This window comes from Rhopilema esculentum, chromosome 3, assembly GCF_057945365.1.
Source record: "Rhopilema esculentum isolate cy_ngs chromosome 3, ASM5794536v1, whole genome shotgun sequence".
Classification (NCBI taxonomy): Eukaryota; Metazoa; Cnidaria; class Scyphozoa; order Rhizostomeae; family Rhizostomatidae; genus Rhopilema; species Rhopilema esculentum.
Window position 1 is genome coordinate 4,661,725 of NC_142817.1, and position 26,791 is coordinate 4,688,515.

General features: G+C 35.3%; 2 protein-coding genes across 2 annotated transcripts; one reads left to right on the forward strand and one right to left on the reverse strand.

The window, feature by feature from the left end:
* Window positions 1-3,311: 3,311 nt before the first annotated feature.
* Window positions 3,312-16,710, reverse strand: LOC135692384 (mitochondrial-processing peptidase subunit beta). Its single transcript, XM_065210473.2, has 16 exons — window positions 16,586-16,710; window positions 13,953-13,994; window positions 13,303-13,392; window positions 12,461-12,547; window positions 11,856-11,894; window positions 11,032-11,122; window positions 10,763-10,854; window positions 10,278-10,384; window positions 9,596-9,675; window positions 8,708-8,817; window positions 7,311-7,615; window positions 6,595-6,680; window positions 5,660-5,690; window positions 5,162-5,219; window positions 4,160-4,235; window positions 3,312-3,547 (listed from the first exon to the last, which is right to left on the reverse strand). The coding sequence occupies exons 1-16, from the start codon at window positions 16,649-16,651 to the stop codon at window positions 3,483-3,485; spliced, it is 1,425 nt and encodes a 474-aa protein (XP_065066545.1). The 5' UTR covers window positions 16,652-16,710; the 3' UTR covers window positions 3,312-3,482.
* A 3,885-nt stretch (window positions 16,711-20,595) lies between these two features.
* Window positions 20,596-24,967, forward strand: LOC135692639 (N-acyl-phosphatidylethanolamine-hydrolyzing phospholipase D). The gene is made up of 4 exons (XM_065210839.2): window positions 20,596-20,755; window positions 22,476-22,679; window positions 23,027-23,827; window positions 24,514-24,967. Exons 2-4 carry the CDS (start codon window positions 22,476-22,478, stop codon window positions 24,790-24,792), a joined length of 1,284 nt encoding a protein of 427 aa, XP_065066911.2. The 5' UTR covers window positions 20,596-20,755; the 3' UTR covers window positions 24,793-24,967.
* Window positions 24,968-26,791: the final 1,824 nt, after the last annotated feature.

Genomic DNA, 26,791 nt, shown 5'->3' on the forward strand with positions numbered 1-26,791 from the left:
CTATGAATACTTCTGTTCTATATATGATCGTCGAGGAAGAAAAATTACTCTGTAATAATGATGATAAGTATTGCAAGTTATCCTCTCTTGTGCTTCGTTTTCACACTGCTAGAAGCGCAGTGGCTGGGGTAGTGGGATACAACCCTTACCTCAGAAGGAAGTCAGAGCACATTTTGGAGTGGGGTGGGGGGGGCTCTAGATAAATTGGCAAACTTTCATGGTAGCTTTTCCCCATAACCTTTGATGCCACCAACTGAATATAAAAGTTCGGCAAAAAAGTGAGGGGGATATAGCGCCCCAGTCCCCCGGCGTGCCTATCCCCACAAGGCACCCAATTTCTCAGAAAATTCTGGAAAATTTAATTGCTTTGTAGGAATTTCTAGAAAATTTTGTTTAAAACTCCCACTGCCCAGGGAGTTAGCTCCATACACACATCCAAAAATGTATGTCCAAGGCGAAATCAGGCTGCTGCCCTGTTTTTAGAAAATAAAGTGTGCAATGCCAAGGGATTGAGTTTATGTATTTTACACAATATGTAGAGAAAAGATGTTTGTCAAAATGCTGGAAACGTATTATAATCTTGAAGCTCAGAGAGGGATATATGAGAAAAGAAAATAATACTCTGGACACCTGAATTACTTTGTTAAGCAAATTGTTTCTGACTGGATAAAATGGAAAAATTCTTTGAATTGTTTGCAGCTTTCCAAATAAGGGTAAAATGCTCCCTGGTGGCTAATTAAATTGCAATGACGTTAATGTTTATAATAGAGATTTTGAATAGCACGGGGGCTTCCGGCCAACAATGTTTGGGAATTTTGATGCAAATTATTAAGTGCTAACACTGTAAAGATAAGAAACTTTACCCCCGTTGTTCAATTCCTTTGTGACCCCAACTGTACCTAATGTGCAACAAACATTGCAAAAAGGAGAGTCCTGATTTTCTTATCAAAGAAGGCCTAACTGTTTGCTGAAACGAAACTGGGCAAAATATTCGTGCAGGTACTGGAAATCTTTCACAAGGCAGAGCATTAAATTTCTAAAAATTGATTGAATACAATGTAAACAATCATGTTTTGTATGCTATCCATATGCAAGCATTTAGTATTGGAACTTACACATCACAATTACATCGATAATTCTCTATACGAAAAATTCATTAACAATAACAACGAAGCAAGGGGAAAGTGCAAAGAGTCGGAATGGATACCCCAGTCTCCACGATCAAGGGTAAGATTTACTACTAATACTTGTTGAGCAAGAATCTTGTCATAATCATGATCATAATCAATATTGTCATCAGTGAAATTTGTGGTTGACATCAAAATTCGTTAATTAAAAAAGTTAGGCATTCCTTCTGTATTTTGAACTATATTATTCACTTAACAAACAGTTCTGACTACTGTTTCAAAATAACAACACTCTTTAAATATGCTTGTCGAAAGTACATGGAACACTTAAGCGGATTCAGTCAATTCTCGGCTATTTCCAATTCACGCCTTTCTAAGCTAGCTAAGTTACCCTTTTTTCCCACCCAGCAATGTGGAAAATACACCACAACAACCCTAGTTTAAAAAAAACAGGCATTATTCGCATAGTGTATGTCAATGGAGAAAAAACCAAGGAAAAGAAACAGCTAATGCGATCGACAATAATTCTGTTGGTGTTCCAAGACTTTTGGTAGACACTGTTGTAGCTATAGACATGCGCAATGCGTATACAGTAAGATCCGCCACTTAAATTTAGGGCCTTTTGAGGTAATTTCCAACTGAAGAATGTGCCTACTGCTTCGCAACTGAAGTTCGCAAAGAACAGTTGGCTACCTGTGAAGGTAAGAATGGCTTTGAAAAAATGAAACAATTGAAAACATACCAAAGTTTTTTCGATATTGTTATGAGGTTTCATATTTGGAAGAGAGCTCAATCACGCCTTTAAATAAGTAAGCTTAAGTATCATTCAACGTTTTTTAGCACTAAAAAATTGCTTGTAAACTTTATGAATTTTGGATCCTTGAAATTGCCAAAATGCCATCGTCAGTGTTTCGGTTGCAATAAATTTTGAAAATTTTAATTTGCGAGAAAGCAATCAAAAGTTTCTCGCGGTACTAAAAATAAAACTGGGAACACAAGATTTCAACTGCAATTTTGAGCCATGCAAAAAAATTTTTGCAAGATCTTGGGTTCTTATACCACTGGTAATTCTGCTTAACTGTACTTGACTTCTTTACCTGTGAAAAAAGTTTAAACATTTCGGGAGATGAGATCACACTTTCAATTAAACATATCGAGAATAGTTAACAGATGGTATTTCCCGAATCTAACTTCAAAAGACCGTACACATCAGGGAGCAAGGGAGTAATTGCCCCTAGAAATCCTAAACTTTGATGTTTGTATAACTTGCTTGCATAAAAGCAATTGATTCAAAATCCTCAAAATGTGCAGCAATTTGAAAAGTAAAACTGAAGTTATGGAGCTGTCCACAGCTATCGTCTTGAAAATCTGATCGACTCTTCTAAATCTGATTTTAACACAATTATCGTCTTGAAAATCTGATTTTCTGTTATCAAAGTGGTCATTGGGAGCTGGGCTTCCTTTAAAGGACACATTTTAATCGATTTTTACTCTGAAGTTTTAGGCAGAAATTATTACAGTGTTTTTCATCTAAGTGACCCAAGACAGAAGCTCTGCTGTAACCTGATGATGATGATCTCTGATGTGGCTCTGCTGATGCCACAGCCACAGGGGCAGTGAAGGCTATCCCCTTGGCCTTACCTAGCAAGGGGGTCAATTTGTTCCATACATTGTATTTGGACCAGATATCGTTCTCTGAAAAAATATTTAATAGAGAAGCTTTTATCAATTCGAGTGACAATGCGACAACCCCCCCCCCCTCTCCCCTCCCCCCGTAACATCAGGTGAACTCCACTGTTTCTAGTGTCTCTCTTATATTGCTTTCGCGTCTTGTAAATGGTTTATGACTTAAGCAATCATAAAACATTGTAAAAACTTGGGTTACTAAAACACTGAAGTTTATACACATTATAAGATTTACAAAACAAAGTCCAGAGTGGAAAATCAAGAAACAAGAGGTCAAAAAATTTCTCACGTTATGAACGAATGACATTTGCCTTATTTCATGTTTCCAATACGAAAAGGATATGTAACAGATTGAGCAAGCCACAGGAATGGGATAAAAAACAAAGGATCATGTCTATCTGTTAGTCCTCGTGAACTTTTACGAACATATGTTTCAAAATAAAAAGGCAAAATTCAAAGTTAAGAGCAGGCAAAGGCAGAGATTGAACAACAGCGAAATATTTTCAAAGATTATCCTCAATAAAGCAACAAAAACTGTTCGGAATTCTTAAGAAGTTTGCAGTGGTTCACTATTGACAAATAACATCACGATTTGCGTGGAATTTCCAAAACTAACGTCATTCAGAGTTTAAATTTCGAAATCGTTCAATGTAACTATGAGTCCAAACTTTACAAACGCATCCACCACATAGAGCCACGAATTCTGTTGTAGTCAGGCAGTTGTTCGATAGGGCCTATGATAGAATAACAACAATCTCAGTCAAAATGCGTAATGTTGATGAGTATTGGTGGGCACTAAATCAAAAGAAAGCAAATGAAAATAGGAATGGTTTAGTCATGGGCACCTGCAGCAAGGAGGGCAACGGGGGCGAAAGGGCAAAAAAGGTCCTTATAAAATACATTCTAAACAGGCACATTTTGGGGTCTAAACACAATTTTTCCCCGCCTTTTTCTCCAAAAGGCGTCCCTGGTCATAGTCATTTGTCTTCGATGAAGAAAAAGGGTTGGACTGTTTAGCACTAATTTGTCTCTTTCCCCTTTAAATTATTTACCAGTCACTGACGTAAAGTATAATTTGCAGTATAGCATGGAATCATTTCACTAAGTTTTAATTATCATAAAAAGAAACTCGCGTAGAGTGGGAGGAAAGCTTCTTTACTTTCTTTTCATTTTATAGCAGCTTTACTGGCATAAGACATCTGGCATAAGACATTAAAATGTTCATCGCAGATTCATTATTCAAGGGACTGCTTTAATTTGCAACGAACCTTCCATTGAAAGAAGTCTAAGGAAATAGGGATAATAACAAATTAATAAGATGTTTAAAATGAACAAGAGTGACCCACCTATTCCAACAACTGCTGGGCATTTGTCATAAATATATTTCGATGCAACCTCTTTGACTGCCTTCGCATCGATCATCTAAAGAGAACAATATTATTAGAAAATGAAGAGAAGAATAAGCAATCTGCCTGGAAATAGCAAAGGCAGTAACAATACGTAAAACTAAAAAATTGCCTACTAAACAAACAGACAACAAACAAAAGATTGTTTATACAAACATATCAAGTTGCTAGCTTCAGAGGTTTATAGCTGGAAGGGCTAAGAGGAGCTGAGCTCTTTTTGTGAAAGTAAAAAAGTAGCCCCTCTCTATTTCTTGCTACTGTTTTTTAAGTAATTCTCCACGAGAGGACCCTTAACACAACCCTGGTTGGCTTCATCTTCTATATTTCGTTTTCCGTTGTTCGCAAGAGTCTCAGATATGTTTTTCATGCAATAACCGTTTGCTCCACTCCTCCCCCGTTATAACATTATTACTCTTTGTTATTATAACCTCCTCAAATTACGCTGCGAGGAGACATCTGTCACAGGAAAGATACTAGGGTGTGAAAAAGACGAGGTCTTCGGTTTATTAAAAAACGCTTTATTTAAAGATTTTGATGCACATAATGAAAACATCTCATTTTTTATAAAGCAAAAAAAATTCAATATCAAGCAACTGCCAGGGTTTTCGAAATCTATCAGCGAATCGAAATATTACAACGGGGTTGAAATGAAATTTGACAAGCAAAATATTTTTAATAGTTGCAAATTCTGACAAAAAATTTCCGTCTGATATCATAAGAGGTAATTTCCTCGCTTACTCGCTTAGAAAAATCTGGTCTATTGAAATACTGAAGAGTTAATAACTTTGAATTGAAAACATGATAGCTTCTTCAGCTTTAGTCGAAAATACTATGAGAAATTTTCCCCCGCATTGTAGAAATTCTTTCTATGATGTTTTCTCCAAAATATATCATTTACATGTGAAATCAAAACTGAGCATGGAAAAAAGAAAGAAAACTTACACTAATTCGTTTATCGAGTTCAGGTAATGGAATTCGACGACCGTATGTAAGCATTTGCCTGTTGAAAAAACTCAAAGTTTGAAAAATAAATCTTCAAAAGTATAAAGTAGACATAAAAAGACAAGTGAAAAATATGACGTAATACATCATAACATATCAGAACAATTGATAAGAAATAAAAACGTAATTATAATAGATATTGCTACAGCCAGAATGCTGATCAAGTTCCAAGAGTTTACATTTGTATGCTATGCACACTCCATTTACGACAATATCGATTATTTATAGTGACTTGTTGGTGTGAAATTTGATGACTTTGCCTGACTTAGCTGTGAAATATCAAAAACATTCTTAAATTTATTAACTGTAATTACAAGCATTGACAGTCGGCAGAAAGTTTTGTTTTTTGATTTTTGTTTTCCAGTGGAGCCTGAAATTTGAAGGATAGTTACACATTTAGAAATAGCAACGACGCAAATGAATTCTGCGATAACACACCTTCCGATATCTTCACATACTGGGGTTGATCCTGCAAGCAAAAATAAACAGATGCAAAGTTAAAAATGTAACATGAACATTTCAGATTAATATCAATGCAACTTAAATCAAAACTTCAAGACAATAAGTTGATATTCCATTTCTTGCAAGGAAAATGCCAGGACAGATACATTTCGCCTTAACTTATGGATACCGAAGGTACCAAAAAGCACTACAGGATCTACAGGCAAATAATATGCTTTCTAATTAAGAACAAGGCACCATAAAAATCTTCCTTGTTAATAGGATGCATATTCTACTAAATTGACTGCATGGCTTGGGTGTTGGCATTGACAAACAATTTTGGGATTCAGTAATATTCTGCTTTTCCATATAACTTTTTTTTCTTTATTTTTTTCAAATAGCTACGGATATCTATTTTCAAATTCAGTGAAAGTTCTATGAAATGACATCTAATCAGCATTTATTTTCTGCAGAATTTCAATTTGAGAAAACCTCTTATGGACAGTCCTTGCATTCTCGGGTTCTTTTTTGGAGGCTTGATAGAAGAAAGGTGGCTCTGTGGATTACCATTATCAGGAAAGACACCCTAGACCCTTTCTATAGGCTGCTGACTTGCTAATTTTCAATTCTTCATCAAGATCTAATGTAATGTGGATTTCTGCCTTAGAAACGAGCACAGTTCAAATACAAATGATTTCTCAATGCCAATTCTGATAATGTTTCAGCCCATAGACAAGATTTGTCCTACTATTTAACAAATTCTATTACTGGCAGAAAATAAGACAAAATGAGTTTTCTAGCAGCCAGAAGGGCATGCAAAACAATGGTTACATTGCCAAACGTAAACTTTGCTCTCTTTCAATCAATAAAGAATGGTTTACAAAATTCAGGTTTACGTTGCCTGTTTCTTCGAACCATAAAATGATACTTACCATCTAACTGGAGAAGAAGGTTTGTTTTCAAAAGTCGCTTCGCTCTTTCAACTTCTGAGTCCTTAATGCTGCTGCAAAGCCTCATCCTTGAAAAAAATATGCACGTATCGTTTACTGGGACTAACTTCAATAACAAAAAGCAAACTTCTCAATTTCCTGTTGTATTTGTTGCTACCTAGCATCCGAAGGTAGTTTTTAGGACACTGAGAAGCTATGCTTATCGAGCAGTGTCCTGGTCCTTCCTCTCGATGTGACCACACCTCATGATTACTACGCCTGGAATTACAGAGAGCTGGCAACTCTCCCCCCTCTGGGTGAAAGTTTGGTCATGTCAGGGACTCGAACCACGGACCCTTGGGTCTGTGGTCAGCGCCTCTAACAACTGAGCCATTTTCGCACTTCAATTTATTTTAAAACATCAATTTTCATTTACTCTTTTACATGGAATGGGTGCATCCCGGGTGCATGGCCAGGAAATTGTGTTTTACAAGTGGTAGTGAAATATCTGAGCTTCTTGCTAAAGTGACCTTCCCTCTTATTTTTTTCAAAATAAATATCAAGTTTGGAGGCAAATTTCCAAAGCCAAAATACTCTCGACCACAAATGAGAACAATACATGAACAATTGATACACTCTTCTTCACAGTAATATCTTTAAAGCATCTCTGGTACGAGTTGAAGCTACAGGCATTGTATATCGGTGCATTAGCGACTTACCATTCAGACTGAACATTAAACAACAAATCGTCAATTTTCATTCTATCAGTAACCATGTAGGTTCCAAATAGACCAGTATCGGTGTAGCAAGTGTTGAAAGACATATAGCTGTGGGCGAGGTCATTCTGACTAACAACTTGTGCCAATGGGCTGGCCATGTGCTTGGCTCCACCCATCGACCTGTCCCAGTTTCCAACAAGCATATTAGCAACCATCAAAGTGAAATAATCAGGGTGCGCCCATCCACATCCTTCTACAGCGATTGCGATGTGTGCATACGGCATTTCATCATCACGAATTCGGATCTAAAGGCAAAAAACAGTACTCTAAGATCGCCAAAATATCAGATAAGACAGGTAAAATTGGGCAACAAGCTAACAAACTAAATACCTCAGGTCTCAAACTCGATTTAAGGGGTCTAAGACGTGCAGAACTAAAATTGACTATGGGCGTTTCAAAAATGCCTTTCGTTAGGGCACAGCTGATGACGTTATCTCAGAAACAAGTTTTGTAATTAAAATCTTAAAAGGCTGTTACTTTTCATCGCAACGAGCTTCAATCTAAAGATAAACACCGTGGTCAGTGCTCCTTAAAACAGCGCAAGATTTTGTTTCAACATTGGAATTAAACTAACTCCTGTATCTTACATATATAAGACTGTTATTTAATGAAGATTATGGGTAATGATAGTGATCTGCAGTAATATGAGCTCATTGGCCTAGTCAGCTTCAATGGGAACCAGACTTCTTGTTTGTCAATCTTAGCATAACCAGGTGTTTTTACCGTATATCAACTTCTGTTGGCACCCACAATCCAAAATTAAAGCTTCTGAGACAAAGGCCCTTCATGAAGGACCTCATGACATCCCCTTTTCACATAGAAATATGGGTTCTATCTATTCTAATTTCAATTATGTTTATAACTGGGTGAGATATGACCAAGGAAGAACTTTACATTTGCCAACAGATTACTGCTATATAGGGTCGGTTCATTAAGCTATTAACAGATACCAAATAGCAGTGATTTAATGGGAAAAGAGCATGCGCTGATGGGACCATATCTCAGGCAATTGGTACCACATTTAACTGGTATTGCAAATTTATTGATATTTTCATAATGCACATTTAGAATATGTGATCCAAACTTAGAAGTTTTGTAATTTGTGACGCCATCACGAAGTGTGGTAAAATCAAGGGAGATGAGATGAACAACGCTAGATAAGCATATTATTCAGAAAATCGTAAAGTTAGAAACAAATACAAAGTCTGCAAAAAGTACTTCCTATATTTGTTTACAAACAGCCCATGGTTTATCATAATCTATACAACACATCAAATATGATTTCGGAAAAAATGTATTAACAAATTCTTTCAAAGAATACTGTTAAGATTAGTAACCTCAGATCCAGTGAAGCGGCATGGGTTGAGCCTTTCAGTTTCGCTGTAACTTGATCTGAGCCCAGAAAAGTGCTTTTCTGCCAACTTAACCAGCTCATCGTGGTCGACTCCTAGAACGAGGCCAACATCATCTCTTAGATAATCTCGAATTCATCTTCAAACGTAGATTTTGATTATAACTATTCATGGGTGATGTGTTCAGGAGGACCTACACGGACTGGCGACTCCAATCATATAAAACGTTTTTAACTTTGAGTTTTACACAAGATTCTCTCATGATCTAATTATCTGATTACAACGTAACGAGCCTTATTGCCAAAGATAGATGGTTAATTTAAAATATCCTTCACCCCTTGAAGCTTTGAGCTCGGCATATTGCTCCGGGATATGATTCGTCAACAAGAACCTATGTTTGGTAGAACAAATGTCCGGACTGTTCCATTTTGCAAAATTGTGATATTCCTTGACATCCAAAACCTTAGAGATAGCGTCTGTTTAGATTTTAAATTGTTATGGTATTCATACAATATTAGGCTACGAGTCTACATAAGGTTAACTTGGCAACAAACAGAAATCATTGATCTCAAAAGAACGTCTGTCCAGCTTCTGAACGTCAGAAATAAGTAAATTAAAGAAAGGCTTTTGTCAAGAGTTAGCTGCATACGACAACCGTTAAACCCGATAACACGATTTAATAATTTTTGTTTAAGAAACTATTAAAAACTGAAGCAAAAGACAAAAAAAAATTGAAATACACTAATGCGTCAAGTAAGAAATAAAAAGTTAGAAACTGTGAGGTTTAAATGTAGCCAGAATTCATATGCAGTTGTTCACTGCAAATACTACTAAGGTCGTGATCTAGGACTGATTATCAAATGGAAATATTACCTCCAGCTGCAGCAAGTACCATTCTTGGAGCACTGTAGTGTTTGTCAATGTATTCGCGAAGATCATTTCTGGATATTTTTCTATATGAGAATGCAAAGTGTAAAACAGTAATCACAGACGTAAACTTACAAATTCAGAAACGATGCTGCACGAGACGAGAGTAGCTGGTTACACAAGGCATTCGATTAGGTTTTGAGAAGCAATATTTGTGATTTATTAACTTTTCAGATCGATTGACTTTCTTATCAACCTGACATGGCCTTGGCAATAAAAAAACATATCAAGCAAAGGAAACTAAGCGATCTTTTAACACTTATCAATTGTAATGAACTCAATCCTGTCCAATGTAATTCTCAAATTTGATCAGCAACACAATGGATTTGAGATCAATTAAAAACTTATTCAAGGATTTTGTAATTTACATGAGTTAAAAGAAATGACACATATCTTGCCAATTGTACGAGTATTTATCAATCCACAATAATAACTAATACTTAATCAGTGGCACACTATTGCATACATTCGCCCGCCCACAGGCGTTCAGAGGCCTTACACCGTAACAATCAATCTTTGCACGACGTTCCCTGGAAAAATGGTTTCTATCCAACCTCTTAGTAACAATAGATTTGCTCCTTCACAAAGTTTCTACTCAAATGGTGTTAAAATAGAAGAAAAGAATTACCTGACATTCTCTGATGGACCCAGAATTGTGTACCCAAGCGGAGTGCCTTGGTAGGCTGTTGCATGTAGGTGATCGAATATTACTTCCTCTATTTGAGTTTCGACTTCCTAGAAAAATGGTTAAAAATATGTAAATTCTTAGAATTTCGAATAATATTAGGCTGCTGTACCATAACATAACACTAAAAGTTTGAATAAATGAAATGTCTCTAGAAGAATTATAATACAGTCCAAATAAAATTCTGTTTATTTTCGCTAAATAATATAATTAAATCTGTTCATCCTATGCTTCGATTTCCAAACTTAAAAAAGTCGATAAATATTGCTATTATATTGCTTCATAATTCATCTTTGACTATGATAAGCTATTCTACTTCCTTAAACACCTCGAAAACAGCCAAAACCCCAAAATGATAAAGAAACAATCACATCGAGATATATGTATATATGTTTTGTTTACAAAATTTTGAGATGCAAAGATCATACCTGCATCTCTCGTAGAATCACGCCTCGTTCTCGCTCAATCTGCGTTTCACCAAGTGTAGAATTCTGAATGATGTCAGAAAGAATGTCGACGGCTGTAATAAAAAGATTGGTTCCCACTCAAACTTAGTTCTCTATTTCTGGGGACAGTTCTACAGGAAAAGGACGAAAATATTGTACCAGTTGTAGTACATTAGGAGAGAGAGAGGGGTCAGGAAATTGATATATATGCAATGATAAAAATGCTATCTTTCAACTTGAAGCTAACTTACCTTTAGGAAGATCAGATGAGAACGATTTTGCGTAGTAAACTGTTTGTTCCCTAGAGGTGTATGCATTGAGATGAGCTCCCATATTCTCAACCTGTAAAAGGACAAAAGCAAATCAAGAAGTGCTTTCCTAAAAATTTAGAAAAATTCTCCACACTTTACAAAATTCAATTAGCAACTTTTTTTGACACTGAAAGAAGTTGAGAATGAAAAGTCTGGTGGCCTTTATGCTACATGGTAAAGTAGTAGGGAATCGATAACTCAAAAGCAAAATGTAATCACTTCTACTATTTACTCTCCTTTCTTGAGTCCCAAAAAGCTGGTGAAACCATTTATCTATAAAACTTGGACAATGCTCTAACCTTAAAAACAAATACCAAATGAATCTGGACACAACTCTTATGAGTGAAATGAGTCTGTCATATGAGTCAAAATACTTAAAAACACACTATGGAAAGTGAAGATTGAGTTCCAAAAGTGGATGCCTAGCATAACATGATAAGTAAAGCTAAAATAAAGAAATTCAGTAGCAAGGAGCAGCTAAATAAAGCATCTGCTCCACATTCAAACTTAAGATAAGGAAGTCTTATGGCTTGCTTTGGAAGGGACACAAACAGGGCAAGACTCAAACTAAAAACCAATGAGACTTTTTAAGTATATTTCATAAATCCAGCGCCACTTTACTAAGCATAAATTCAGTTACTCCAACAAGTCTGGAAATAGCTTGATCCACTTCTACAAAAATAATTGAGTTCTGTATAGTTTCCACAAATAAAGCGAAAATCTGCTTTTCTGAAGTTCAAAAGGTGCAACCAAAAGCCTATTACCTCTAATTCTAAATCCACTTGGGATCTCTTCTTTGTGCCCTTTGAAAAAATGAGAGGAAATTCAAAACATAATTTGAAGAAAAAATGTATCATCTCTATGAACGTTTTGTTATTTATAATATATACACTGAATAAGAGCTTTTCAGTTTTCTTAAATATAGTATATTTGTGAAAACAACAATATATGAAATAAATACACTGAAATAAAAGCCAGCCTTGCTTTAGAATCTTTACCACCTCAGTATAAAAACAGCTCAAAATTATTTCAAAATAACTTGTCAAATTGGTTAAAAACAATTTGTTGTCAAAAATATTTTATGATAAATAATAAGGAATTATATACTGTATTGGCATTTTGGTGCAAATTTTATGTTAAGTTCAGGGCAATAAAAAAAAGGAATGCAAGTTTCAAAAGGCAAGGCACCTACTACTTTGCAAAAAGTGCTTTCTACCATACTTTACCGTTTCCTTGTAGAAACTCAATTAAATTGATTAAATATAATACCATTAAAGAAATTAGGTTAATTTGTCTCAATTCAATTGACAATATTAAGGTTTCAGACCTCAAAATTGGCATTGGTATGTATGCAAAATTTCAGGTTTACCTTGAAAGCCATATGTTCTAGAAAATGGGCCACTCCATTATTTTTCTCATTTTCAAATCTGCTCCCAGCATCAATCCAAAGGCCAACCTAGCCAGCATAAAAACTTCTTGAAGAACGGAACAGCTAAAAATTGCTTATATATTTGTGGAAATATAAACATACTTTCCTTGACATAAACTAAGCAAAAACCAACTCCTGAATAATGTACACAAATACAAACTTTGAATTTATTCATAAGTACATTTCTCGTGCAATAGACTCTGCTGGTAATACAAATCTATGATTGCCAACAAATACATATCAGATTTAGGTGTCTCAATAAACCAGATCCATGTCTTTCCATACTTATTGGAAATGGCTAGGATGAATTTGGATTCAAAATGAGTCAGATGAATTTGAGTCGTCCTATCTAATGAGTTTGTTGCATTGAATGAAGATATATTTCTAGGCCTAGTAGTTGAGCAAACAAAATATCCCTAAAATAATATGTAGTAGAATGTATTGATATCCTGTTGCCGAAACATGTAAAAATCTTTGCATACTTTTCTCCTGTATCTTGTATTTTGAATTTCTTATAATTATAAACAGAATATCTCAAAAACTTTGGTAAGCCAAAAAGCTGCTGTCATTCATATCAGCTCTGATATTAATATTATAGCTACATTACTCATTCAAAATATATGAAAATAAAACCTATCAAAAACAAATTATCTTGTAACAATTTTTATTTTTGGCCTTTTAAGCCATGTTGTCTCCTATTGAAAATTATGGAGACATTGTGTTTTTTACAAAGATACAATACAGCTCTGAATTACAGTAAAAAAGTTTGCCTATATACTTACAGTGCATGTTGATATTCTTGAATTCTCAGATGCAACTTTAAATCCATTTGGTAATACTGTTACTTTTGTTTCTGGTACATTATACAACGACTGAAAAATGTATGTAGACATCAATCATAATAACTTATGATAGCTGTTTAATCTTATCCAATAAGATATCTTATGTCATGTTTTAAAGCCTTGACTATACCATGTTAAATATCACACTTTTTGTTCATGACTACCATTTATCTATATATCTTAAACAATAGTTTTGTCAATGATGGCTAACAGCGTATCATGACATCAGAAAAACTCAGTTCTATGTTGGGTGGAATCTCAAATATATAAAGGTTCCTTACTCAATGTGAAGGTATTCTACCAAGCTTAATAATCAAAACACAATCTGTGAAAGCATTATTTCACTTGGCAAGTTACTTTTGTACCCATCAAAAGCAAAAATCCTTAATTGTACAATTATTACACTAGACAACTAATAGGCTGGAATGTTTTTTTATTTACATTTAAAAGGCTTTCTGATGACTGGATTAAGCATGTAACTCAAAGTAGCAACTTAGAACAGTCCTGTTCTATACAACAAATAGTGTGTTTTCATTTATATACACTGTTTTGTTTCAAGTAATTTAAAAAAGTCATGTTGATAATATTACCTTTTCATATGCTGATAATGATTCAAATCTTTTCTGCAATAACTGCAAAAATTTAAAAATGAAAATCATTAAAAACAAGAAACTAAAGCATTGTCATTGATTAAGTGCTAGTGAACCCTAGAGCTTTTTGGTGTTTGAGCAGCTCTCTACATAACTTTTGGAAAAAGTTATAAACCCATGAAAATATCTTTGCTTACCCCTTCTAAATGACACTTTAAATTTCCGACAGAACACAAATAGGACTGGGTCAAGCCCATGCTTGACGTAGATGCCACAACTTGTTTTGTTGTGAATAATGTGTAGCAGTTGGGGTTGTGAGTCTAAAACTTATGAGAGTTGCGTAAAATTGGATGCGGGTATCCAACTTGGGACATAAGGAAACTATAATTATTGTATAAGGGACACAAGGGGAAATTTTGGCCTTGAAAAAGATGCAGACAGCAGCTGAAAAATGACCCAAGCGGTTTCTTTGACAAGGGCACAAGGACCCAGATCCCAATAGTGGTTATTCTAATAATGTTGTGCTACAGCCAATTGTTATATCAGGATGAAACTTGGTTCATATGGGTAATTTTGGTTGCTGAAAATGATAAGATGCAGACCCCAGCTGAAAAAAGTCCTAAGTGATATTTTTTGACCGGGGTACTACAATCACTCCCAAAATTACTTGGAAAACCCAACACTTTGCAATGTGCTTTTCTATTTTTCATTTGTTTTCCCGAATATAACTACTTCCATCCCCCTTTCCCCTCAAAACAATGTTGAAAGTAAAGAAAAATATCAAACAAGCCACAAGAAAAAGCATACTCCATAACCCCTTTCAATTTTCTATAATAAATCAACATTGTTCCTAGGGGGAGAGGGGGATGGCTGAATTTGCCTTTGAAAACATATGTTAGTGTTCTAAGGCTTTTGGAAGTGATTGTAGGTGCCAGGCCAAACAAGCTATTATTGTTTATCTTCACTGCCAATTGAGATACCAGCAGGAAGTTAAGCTTAGAAGGGATTGGCAGTTTGAACTGCTAAAAGGGACATGGTACAGACCCCATCTGAAAAAATGTCCATGTGCTATTTTGAGATTGGGGTACTAGGTCCCAGCAGGCCTTGCTCTAAGCAAAATGAGGGTGCTCAATAAAATGAGCTCCAAGGGAGCATCTCTCACTCCTAAGAAATTAAGGCACCCTATTTCACACCTTTAAAAAAATTTGCCTTGAGAGCATCTTTGGGAGGAGTGCAAATTGTTGCAAAATAATTGTAGCAAAAGTAGTAATTCGTCTCCTTTTTAGCATTGATAATGGGGCTCCCATATTCTATTCTCCTGGGCCCTGGGTATGATCTATTTTTTGCATACAGCAACTCAGGTGATATCTAAACACATACGTCTTCAAAAGTATTATGCAAATCAACAGCACAATGCTGGAAATACTATTAATCCAATAATCTATTGCCAAACTTTCTTTCATTTTTGTTATTCAAGGATTACAGTTCTTGGATATTTTATTTCAAAATGAGTTGATTTTTGTAACATTAAGGCCTTGGCTTTGAGGGGCTATAGAAAGACCAGGATGCCATTATGAAAGGCTAGTTTTGTTAGAAGTTCAACATAATTAGGAATATTGACCTGCAAAAAACAAACAGTCTTTGAATATCACAATTATTTATTACTGCATTTGCAAGGACACTTTCCGCAAATATTTGTACAAAATATTCACCATTGATTGAAGACATATACAAAACCTGCCATCTGACATTATAAAGCCCAACTGGGCTAAACTTTTTATAAGAACACTTGGCTCCTGATTCAGCCTGGTTTTTCTTATTTTTTCACATAATTCCAGCCTCATGTGTTTCTTATTATGTTTTTAAGTAGTTATGTGCATAGTAGTGTCTGGACAAAAAACATGTGCTAAAAAAAGTAATTAGAGCCTCTGTCCAGAATGTTGCACTTGTACCTTAACTTTTTTGTTGTTCTGTATATTACTGAGTTTTGTTGAAGTTTTTGTTATTTTTGGGCATATCTCAGCCAGATGTTTTTAACAAGGGTTGTTTTTAAAAAAAGTGTGTGAATAAATCATTTTAAAACTAAAATCTACAATATCCCAATAAATAATATTGTTGCAGTAAGGTGTCATTTCAGCATAGCCTATTGCTAACAAAGGTGGCAAATTTTGTTGGGGGCACATTTGCTACTTGTTTATAGCTTCATTTTCGTAAAGTCTGAAGGCAACAAAGCATTTTGATGGAATTTTCTTGGGAAAAGACCGATTTAATGTTGCGCAATTTTGCTTCTTCAACTCTGTGCTTATGCGGCCTTGATTTGATACACCTGGCAAAGCTCCTTGCTGCTTCTCTGCTGCATAGGATGTCCTTCAACCGGCATGGCACGTGCATGCCTAGGAAACTGGCAATCATTTTCCCGCTTTTATTATTTTGATCAAAAGCAACCCTTTTAAGATCAGAAAGAATTTTTTACAGGAACCGCGTACTTTGATCATTAGATGGTCCTAAAAACTCCCTAAGCTGTGAGCTACCTTAGAGAATCCTAGAAGAATTGCACAACTTTAACGCAAACTATCGCTTTTCAAAAGATTTATGTGATGAAATGAAGTTAATAAATAATAATTTACTCTTACATTTCCACGAAAAGGCCTTAAATTCTTTGCAGATTTGCCGACAAGTCGTACAACTGACGACGCCATCTTGAGTAAGATCTAGCGAGAGAGCAAATTTGATGTCTCGATTTCAGTATATAGTTTTCCGAAAGAGGTTATTCGTCTTTTCCCAAAGAGGTTTTGGTAATAACCTTATCAGGCTTAATGCACTTTGATAATTGTTCCCCCTTTTCCTTACACCTATTTTTCATTTAGGGTCCCATCCCTGCAAACCAATACCCTCTATTCCCATCAAAACCAGATTCAATTAACAAAAACCACCGTGACACCCTTTGCTTTTTTTTCGACCTACTATTGTCAAAATAAAATAAGGAAGTTCCTTATTATATCTTGCTATTGTCTTATTTTCTTTCGTTTTTTACCATGAAATAAAAAAATCGAATCCAGTATTTTTACAAAGACAGAATATAACTTAAATAGACCATAGATAAATGGGGGGGGGGCTAGACTCAACAACCACCTTGGTTCATCTCAATGTCCCAGACAATACTCACAATTGTTTATAAACTTCCTTTTTTTCTTGATTTGAATGATTTTACAGTATCTACCTTGATGTTATTAGAGTTCTTAGTATACCTTAATGCTGTGAAATATGTTTTTGAATTAAATGAGTTTGAGATTGAGTTTGAGAATCCGCAAAAACGCTCATCGCTACGATAAAAATATGGAAAAGGAATGGTACTGCGAGAAAAACTAATTTTAACGTTTCCATCAAACTCATGTAGTGCATTTCTCATAATCATTTTTGAATAAATATTGAACAGATCAGCTGACAGAATGCAGCCTTGTCTGACCCTTTGTCCAATCTCAAACCATTTGGTTGTTCCATGAGTCGCTCTCACTGCCCCCTTTTGTCCGTCATATATAGACTTTAGAAGTAAAATGATGTGAGCGGGGAACCCCATGTCTCGCGTGTCATTCCATATAGAGTATGTATTACAGTGTCAAAAAATGTTTTTGTATAATCTATAACGCAGAGGTCTTTTCCTCGTTCACAATTCTTCACGATAACCATTATCAAGTTCAGGATTTGGTTCCTTGCGCCTTTGCCATGTGGGAATCCGCACTGTTCTTGCGAAATTTTATCTTTTAGTTTGTTTTACTTTCCAACTGCAATAATTTTAAACAGAATTTTACTACTATGCCAAATCTGCACTATGGGTGTGCTGTTACTGCACTGCGGAGTGTCTCCCTTGTTCTATCTCTTCGCCACCATTCCTTATCAATTCTGAAATGACTTCATCTGTACCGGGACTTCATCAATTTTCAAGACTCCTTCCCTGAATGGTGATGGTTCATTTTCACTTTATTACAGGGTTACAGGCAGTCTCTTCATCTGTTTTGACTTTATCCCCTTCACATAGAATGACACAATCTTCAATTTTTATTGCATCAGCGGGAGGTTTTTTGGTACGTCTCTGATAAAGACCTTTCGTTGAACAGTTGGCAGCATAAGTTTCAATGTTTTTGTATCTTCCTTGACGTGTGTTTCTTTATCCTTTGTCACCATTCGGCCGACAGGGGGTGTGGGGGAAGGGGGCTGAGACATTTATTGGGGAAAAGTCGATCCACGAAAAGTTTTGATATAATCCGAATCTATCTTGGTCCAATTTTTTATGTTTTGGGTAAAGGTCACCTTACGATAATGAATGAAATAAATCTTCTAAGTTTTCAAAAAGGAGTAAGATAGAAATCAAATGCTTCAGCCGATTTTTGCTCGTGGTCCATGGCCGGAAACCTCCAAAGCCTCATTTTCAAATTTCATTTGTCCTTTCGCCTGTTTGCCGTTTGATTCACCCGTGAGGCTTTATAGGTTTCCAGCCATGGGCCAAAGGCCACGATTAAAAATCGGCAAAACAACTGATTCCGAAATTCGATACAAGGTACAATTTTTCATTACAAGGTACATTAAAAAGGTTATTTTAAAGTTTTGCAAGCCCTTTCCTATTCATGTCAATGTTTCAATAGACGAAACTATGAGATATAATGAAAAAAAGCTTGAAATAATGCCACAGACTTTCTCAAGTCAAAATCAAATTTAGATATGGTTTCTGGCCATCTTAAGATACCATATTTCCAAAATGTTTCTTACCGTGAACCATGGTGGTGGCCTTTCCTAAACCCTTTCAAAACTTTGATATTTTGGTCCCTCCAAATACGTTTCGCCGGCCTTGGCAATACGTTATTCACCGATTTCTTGAAAAACCGCTTAAACTGGCATTCCCTAATAGCAGTAGACCCAATCAGAATAATATATTTCACTGAAAATTATGAAAAATGGTGGATTTTTAATTTATTAATTTATGGATCACTTACTGCAGCTTAAAATGTAAGTGAAGATAAGTTACTCTATATCAGGGTTTATTTTAAGGAATTTTTATCGCTGCAGATTTTCAAAAGTTTTCAAAACTTGGCTGTTGCCATTGAAAATTTTTATGACCACACTTATCGAACTAACTGTATGTGAAATTATCGAATAACACCAGCTCTACCCCCAAATTTTACAAGAGATCTCGACGAGGAAGAGTGGTCTACAGTAGAAACCCGCACAAAAGAACCTAGGTTTCGGCAGCCTGAATAGGTTCTTAATTAACAGGCTGCTATTCTAAATTCCAGTCTAAAAGGTTCTTAAAGGCTCTTATATACGTACAGGCCTTGCACACATTAACAATGTTTTCCACCGCAAGAATTCTAATGGACACACTTAAACCAGCTTTTTTATGTTGAATTTCAACCAATCAAATGAATTTGTGTTGTTAGATTGTCCAATTAGAATGCAACATACCATAGCTGATTTACTCTAAAAATCCCTTTTTCTTTCAAATATATATATGTATATAAAAACCTTTCCAAATTTCAACCTCTTTAGGGTTCTTGATTATGGAGTTTTAAAGGTTAAATTTCAGCCTCAATGTTCTTATAAAAACAGGTTCTTTTATGCGGGTTTCTACTGTACGTTTTGACAAGTTTTCGAGAACAAAGATCTCAAAGGAGAAGATGAAGAAAAAACAAACTAGATAACTTTTTGCTACTGTTATGTTCACGTTTTTAATTTTGTAAGGCTTTTTTAAAAGCTTTTATGTGTCCACTGGCAATTGCTGCAATTTAACTTTTTCACTGCAAAATCTTTTCTTCTAGTTTTATCACTGCATAAAATTTGAGTTTATCACTGCACAAATTGGTTATCAAGGCACGTTAAAATAAGCCCTGCTTTATATACCCTCAGTCGGTCCTCTCCTCAAACAAAATTTGAATGTATTTTATCAGCCCCTGATTCTATTTGATTGGCAGTCGTGTTTACTTCCCTGGCTTTGATTTTTTCTCTTTCTTCACGTTCTTCTGAGATCCATGTCAAATTTTCATTTTTCTTTATTTATACCTACGATAATAATTTCAAATCTTTTATTGACCATATCTCGCCCGACTTTTGACATATTTAACTGATTTGCATTTTCATAAGTATTAAATTTGGGTTTATTTAGGTTATATGGACAAAATTCAAAAATTTAAAAAAATTGTGACGTCACACTTTAAACGAATCTATTCTGAACCTCGTCTTTTCTAAATCATGGTGCTTTCCTTGGCTAAGCGTCCGCATCGAGGTTTCTGTGGTTGAAATGTCATTGGAAGTTTTAACTATTCAATTTCAATTTCAGATGTTGTTCTATAGTTCAGCTCTCACATTCAAAATTACTAATGATTGACGTCAAAACATATTCATAAATATTCAAAAGGCTATTGTTCTTCTGCCCTTTTTTCCAAATTGTACATCCCTGAGTGACAAGATTGCTATTTCGAGCTCGGGAACATTTATCTTGAAACAATCATGCCAAAAATTCCTCGAAAACCACATTGAATCTCAATTCAACGATGGCCGAGCCTTGGATAGACCATATGTTGTTAGGTGTAACTAATTCCCATAGAGACACAAAAGGAATTTCATGCCTGATTAGGAACCCTTCGACACACCATTGGTTATTACATATGATAATAAATTTTTGCATAATTAATATCACGGTCACTCTGAGAGGGAGTGGCATTGTGATAGGTTGCAGTGAAACTCATCTTTCACTTGGTTGGTGTCTGGGCAAGCGTTGAATTTCCTTCGTTGGGCTACAAAGTATTGCCAAGGTAAGGTCAATTTATTTATAATGATCTTCCTGCTAAGAAACAGCTTATTCTTCTTTTCAAAGCAATACACTTTCGATTACTTTGGGCTATCTGGGCCTAGGCTCATGGGCGGACCTATAGCTTCTATTTTGCTTGCCGAAACCCTTGTTATTCATCTAGCTGAATGTAACGAGGAGATATTATTTGCATATAAATTAATTTTTGTAACGTCGAACTGCCTTAAAATTGACAATATGAGCGAGATGAGACAATGAAGAAAGCTTTGTACGCCTCCATTTTTGAATCTTCGAGGGTGGTTCAAAGGCTTCTCCACTTTCTAAGTTTCTAAATTGCGAACTATCTAAAGTTATGTACTCATAAACCTCCGTAAAATCTACTCATTGATATTAGCTATATTTCCATTCATCCTAGTTGACAATTTTAAGACAAGGTTTTATTCTTTAAGAGTATTACTATTACTTTGACCTTGCCACCCCTAGTTAGTCCCAGTTGTCGCATGCTGGCAAACGGATAGAATACGCGAGTTTTCTGTCAACAGTGCTTGTTTCATACGATACAGTCACCTTGATTTTGTCTTTATGATCTACCCTCATGTTGGTTGATATTTAAATCCTCGCCTTAGATAAAGCAATGAATGCCTGTATTCTTATCGTTTACCAATTCATTTTAAACGCAAGCTTCTTGCCACAATAAGACTTTTGTTCTCAGTTGCTCAACCATACAGTATGTGGACGATGTGTTTATAAAACTAAAATTTGTTTATTCCCGTCCTTTTAAGTGTTTTCTTTTGTTCTATTGTACGTTTTTCATCGATTGGCCAACCATGGAGAGACAAACCAATTGAGCATATATGGCAACCAATGAGCTTGAAATTATTTTTATTATCCTTCCTGGAAGAATTCTTCAAGAATATTTCCTTTCATAGCCACAGCCCCAGTCACAGCTAGAAAGTTAAAGATTGTTTGTACTTTTTGTTGTGGATTTACAAAAATTGACTAGTTATTTTGTGTTGGAAACATTGGAGATTGAGAGAAAGAGAGTTGTGTTGCATTTGAGATTGTAGATGTAGCTTTGCTTTTACCAAAAGATTGAGGTTTCAGTGCAAATATAGCCCTTCCCTGTCACAGCATGCCTGTTACACATAACTTAGTTACTTTGAAGGTGTGGTTTGATCCAGTGTTATCTGAATTGACAGCCAACAAAAAGCCATGAGAGATTAGCATTTGGCAAAACATCTAAGTTGTTTGCCTTTCAAACTCTGCATGTTTGTTGTTTGTCAGAATGGAACTAACAACATTATTTTCCAATTGAAATTGAAAGTCAACAGTTCTTCCTGTTAACTAAGCTGGAGACTAAACAAATATATGCATAGGAAAACCTTGAATCAAGTGAAAGCTTTCTTTAGCTCAAGAATTTTCTGTTTTAATAAAATGGTATATTCAAATTATTCAGTTTTATTCCCAATTCTATCAATTAAAAAATTCTCTTTCCTAGCTAGACCAAGCCTAAGATACAAAATCGAAAGGTGTATTTAATGGATGCTTATGAAAGTTAGTGTTTCTGAAGAACTAGAGGGTATGGCATCCGAAAAAGTTTTTGGCCGTAGTGATTAATTCTGGAATCCCCCTTGAACTTGAGATCCCATAGCAAAAAAATATTGCAACATTGTTTTTTGTGCAATCAAGAAAATCTTATTTTTTCTGTTAATTTTTTATGATAGATGACAACAAAGACAACAAAAATTACTATCACTAAAAGCACTGTTAAAGTTGTCAATGCTAGAGATGAAAAAGAGTTTCCTAGAGCAACTAAAAAGGATGGGCGCTATATAACACCATGGGAAACAAGCAAGGCACAACCAGGTGGCTGGGATAACTTCAAGTACGCATTTGTCCCAAATAACAGCAGAGTGCCAGCTGAAGAGGTATAGTGCCATTCATTAGAATCAAACAATCTTTTTATCCAACAAGCTTGTAAATATATTTACCTATGTTGTCTTTTCTTGTTGCTGATCTTCATCATGTTTCAAGTTATTTGAGCTTTCTTGACTCAAACTGGCTGATTTTAAAAGTTTTGTTTTGCAGTTAAAGTGTGGATCTGTATTTTTTCAGTATGTACACAGCATTGTATATGTATGTATATATTTATATTTAAAATGTATTCTGTTTGGCATTAAAAGTTTAGACATGTCACATGGATGTGTCAAAAAGGAACTTTTTGGTTTATGCGACTTAAATCTGGTTCATCTCTAATGGAATTTTTGCCTCACAGAAATTGAACGAGGAGCCATTGATGCAGATTATGAATGCAGATCCAAATCGCATTGAGAACCCTCCAGAAAATGGAATCAGAGTTACTTGGTTGGGTCATGCTTCTGTCCTGTATCAGCTTGACAATGTTAACATCCTAACCAACCCAAATTTTAGCACTAGAGGAATCAGGTACTATCACCCTGGAGGAGATTTCCGCTACAGAAAGCCAGTGTATGATGTGCAGCAGTTGCCTAGAATTGATGCTGTTTTGATCAGCAACACCCATTTTGACCATCTTGACCTACCCTCAATTAGGTCACTGAATGAGAGGTTTGGTGAAATGCTTCTTTGGTATGTCCCTGCTGGTCTTCAGCCATGGATGAGCAAGGCTGGATGTGCCAATGTTGTTGAATTAGAATGGTGGCGGGAAGATGAAGTTGATTTCATTGACCAATCAAAAGTTGATGATGAGGAGGAAACAAAAGTCACAAAGGTGAAGTTTGTGTTCTGTCCATCACAAAATTTCCATTCTAGGTCAACTGATGATGATAATGCAGTTTTGTGGGGTAGTTGGGCTGTGTTGACACCAAGATACAAGTTATTCTTTGTTGGAACATCTGGTTACTGTGATGTTTTCAAATCCATTGGGAGGAAGTATGGACCATTTCATATGGCAGCATTACCCATTGGTGGTTATGAACCAGACTACAAATTTGGTTTTGGAGCCTGCACACCTGAAGAAGCTGTCAAAATCCACCAAGATTTGTTAGCAATGTGCTCACTGGCAATTACCTGGGGAACATTTAACTTCGCCAACGAGGTTTGTATATCATATAACTAAATTATTCTTTTGAATGGAAAAAGGATTTTATCTTCATACAGCCTCTCAGGCAGCTACCCAAGCTGCATTTATTCTCCTCAGCATGTAATGCTGGACCTTCTGCTGTGGATAAATTTTCCCCTGTTTTTGGTACTAGCAATTTTAGATTTTTAAATGTTTTCCGCGAAGAAATTTGATGGGTAATGACCACAAAATGTTATGTTTAGTTATTTTTGAACATGCTGCAAAAAATAGAGGAAGTGGAAGTGAATTTATTAGCTGTAAAATACACTTGATACATTTCTCAACATTAAAATTTTAGTAACGTCTTGCAAGATGTGTTAAATTTAAGATCAAATAAGCTGTTAACTATACATACTTTATTTTACCTGAGAACAATGACTTTCATTTGATTGTTTCAGTTTACAGAAGCTAGTATTACTGACTGTTATAAGATGTATAGAGACTTTAGAAAGCCATACATTCAATTTTGACTTGATGATGTTTCTTGATTTTGATGTGTGTTTTTTATAGAATTTCCATTATTTAGGAATGTTACTTTCCCTTTAATTTGCAACTTTCAAATGGTGGAGTGAAGTTTATTCCTTTAACAGTTAAGAAACATATTTTGGTTTGGGTTTATTAACAATGAAATAATTTAACAGTAATTTTGTTTGCTTTTCCAGTATTACCTAGAACCCCCTCAAAGGCTACAAGAAGAGTTGAGAAAAAATGGCCTATCAGATATGCAGTTCTTCCTTTTAAAACATGGTGAGTCAAGATTGATTGAAATTAAAGAGGCAGATGACAAACAAGATGAAGATGAGCAGGTTGAGGACCATCATCATCATCATGAACACCATGCTGATGAAGACCAACAACAAACAGAAGAAGATCAAGGACTAATTGATTATCTTGTTGACAAAATAACTGGAGAAGAAGAGAAAGCTGAAGATGACCAGTAAAGATTTGAACGAGGACAGTCAAATGTATCTCACCACAACAATTGGGGTCATTTATTTTATATGCCAATTATTGCTTTAAATTTTTATTTGGTAATATTCAGTGAAATTTTTGGAAGAATAAAAGAATTATTTGTAATGGAAATTATTTTCATTGAGCTTTGTGGAACAACCAGCATGCATTTTGTACACTTTTTTAGTTTTGTAGTGGGTTAAGAATGACTATTGCGTTTATTTATAGTAAGTAGGGGTGAATTACAACTTCCTTTGTTGATTTTTACTTATTGCTGCATTTTTTGTTGTCAAACATGTATTTTGGAAGACTGTAGCTGATATTGGTTGGAAAGAGGATAACGTCACACGTGTGTCTGTCATAGAATACACTCTTTGTGGAAATGCAGCCTATTTTCCCAAAGTTTAGCAAAATCTTTGACATACTGTAGAACAGAGCTGTTTCAGAATGTGATTTTCAGAAAGTTCCATAGGTAATGCTCGTGAAGAGACTTTAAATGAAAAAACACGCAACAAAATTCAAGGCTTTGGGTTGCAGCAAAATATTATCTTAAACTTGAGAATATGTTTGAAACATATTGAAAATCTAATTGGCATTTTTGTTAACATTCATGTTCAATACACACAGCACTGTGAGGAAACTTCTTGTCAGTCCCTATGCCTGTAAACACTTCACTGCGTGGCCCTTGTTTTGCATTTTTTTTATTTGTGAAAATTTGGATACTGTTGGTCAAAGAAGACCTTAACATTTTTCCGCTGACTCTCTTGCTGCTAAGATGTCCTTTTATCAGCTGCGTTACTCTACTACGATCATTTATCATTTGCAATCGCTAAATCTTTGCTTGATATATCGATTCTTTTGTGATGTGCTGTCTAGAATTTTCTTCGAGTTACTTCTATTTCTATCTTTTTCAAGCTGGGTTTCACACAGCCTATTGTTCTTGGAGGTGGGCCTCTTGTTCTTTGGCTTCGCCTACTTTCGAACGGTCTTCAACGTGATATGGCGGACATAACAGAGCTTGATAACAATGTAGATAAATCTAAAACAACTGGTTTTCGGAACTCCCACTAGAAAGCAGACAGCAATAAAGAATTTGTTTTGATTATATAATTTTTTTACCATTCAACTGACGATGAAAAACCTGTCTGATCACTGTTTTCTTGGCAATATCGTCAAAAAGGGCGTTTCCACCATTGTAGAGGGCGTGGCATCTGAACAATTTTTTGGCAAAACATCTGATCTTATCAACATATTTGTGGCTGGCGCTACAGCTGCTAGCAAGATAAGATCTAGATCTTGAAAATCTTTCAAAATGTCTATATATCGTACATTGGCGTTCTTAACGATACACATTTCTATTAGCATCTTATTTTTCAGAAATTCCCGTATATTTCTATCTTAAAAACAATTTATCCCCATCTTCTGCCAAATCCGTTTTAATGTTTTGAGTAGTTCGGTGCTTTGTGGCTATGTTCTGATGAATGATACTAAAGATAAAACATAGTTCATCTAGTACAGTAAAAATGTGCATATAAAAATACATTTTAATAGGAATACATTTTTAATCTTTTTTAAAAAATGAGTTTCCTATAAGATAAGGAAAATATTAGAACGTGCCTTGAGAAAGTAATTGTAATTATAACATGAATGTAATTATAATGTGATGAGTCTTTACAGAGCAGCATCAAATTAAAAAAGCTGCTTCAGGAAATACTCTTTACTTTAATTCCACCTCACAAGATTTTATCTAAATAAGCCTCATAAACAGCTGGAAAAATTCAGGCTAAAAGTTTTTTCATATTTATGGTATATAACCTCAAAACAAAAAACATTGCTACGTAATATAAAAGTCAGCCTGCAGTTTCTTGTGAGTGAGTATCTCATACATGAGTTTTAGTGTAGTGCAGGTCACGAATGCTTGCGTAGATTCCAACGGAGATATGACCGAGGACTTATGCACGATGAAATGAGATTATCTCTGCTGAAAGA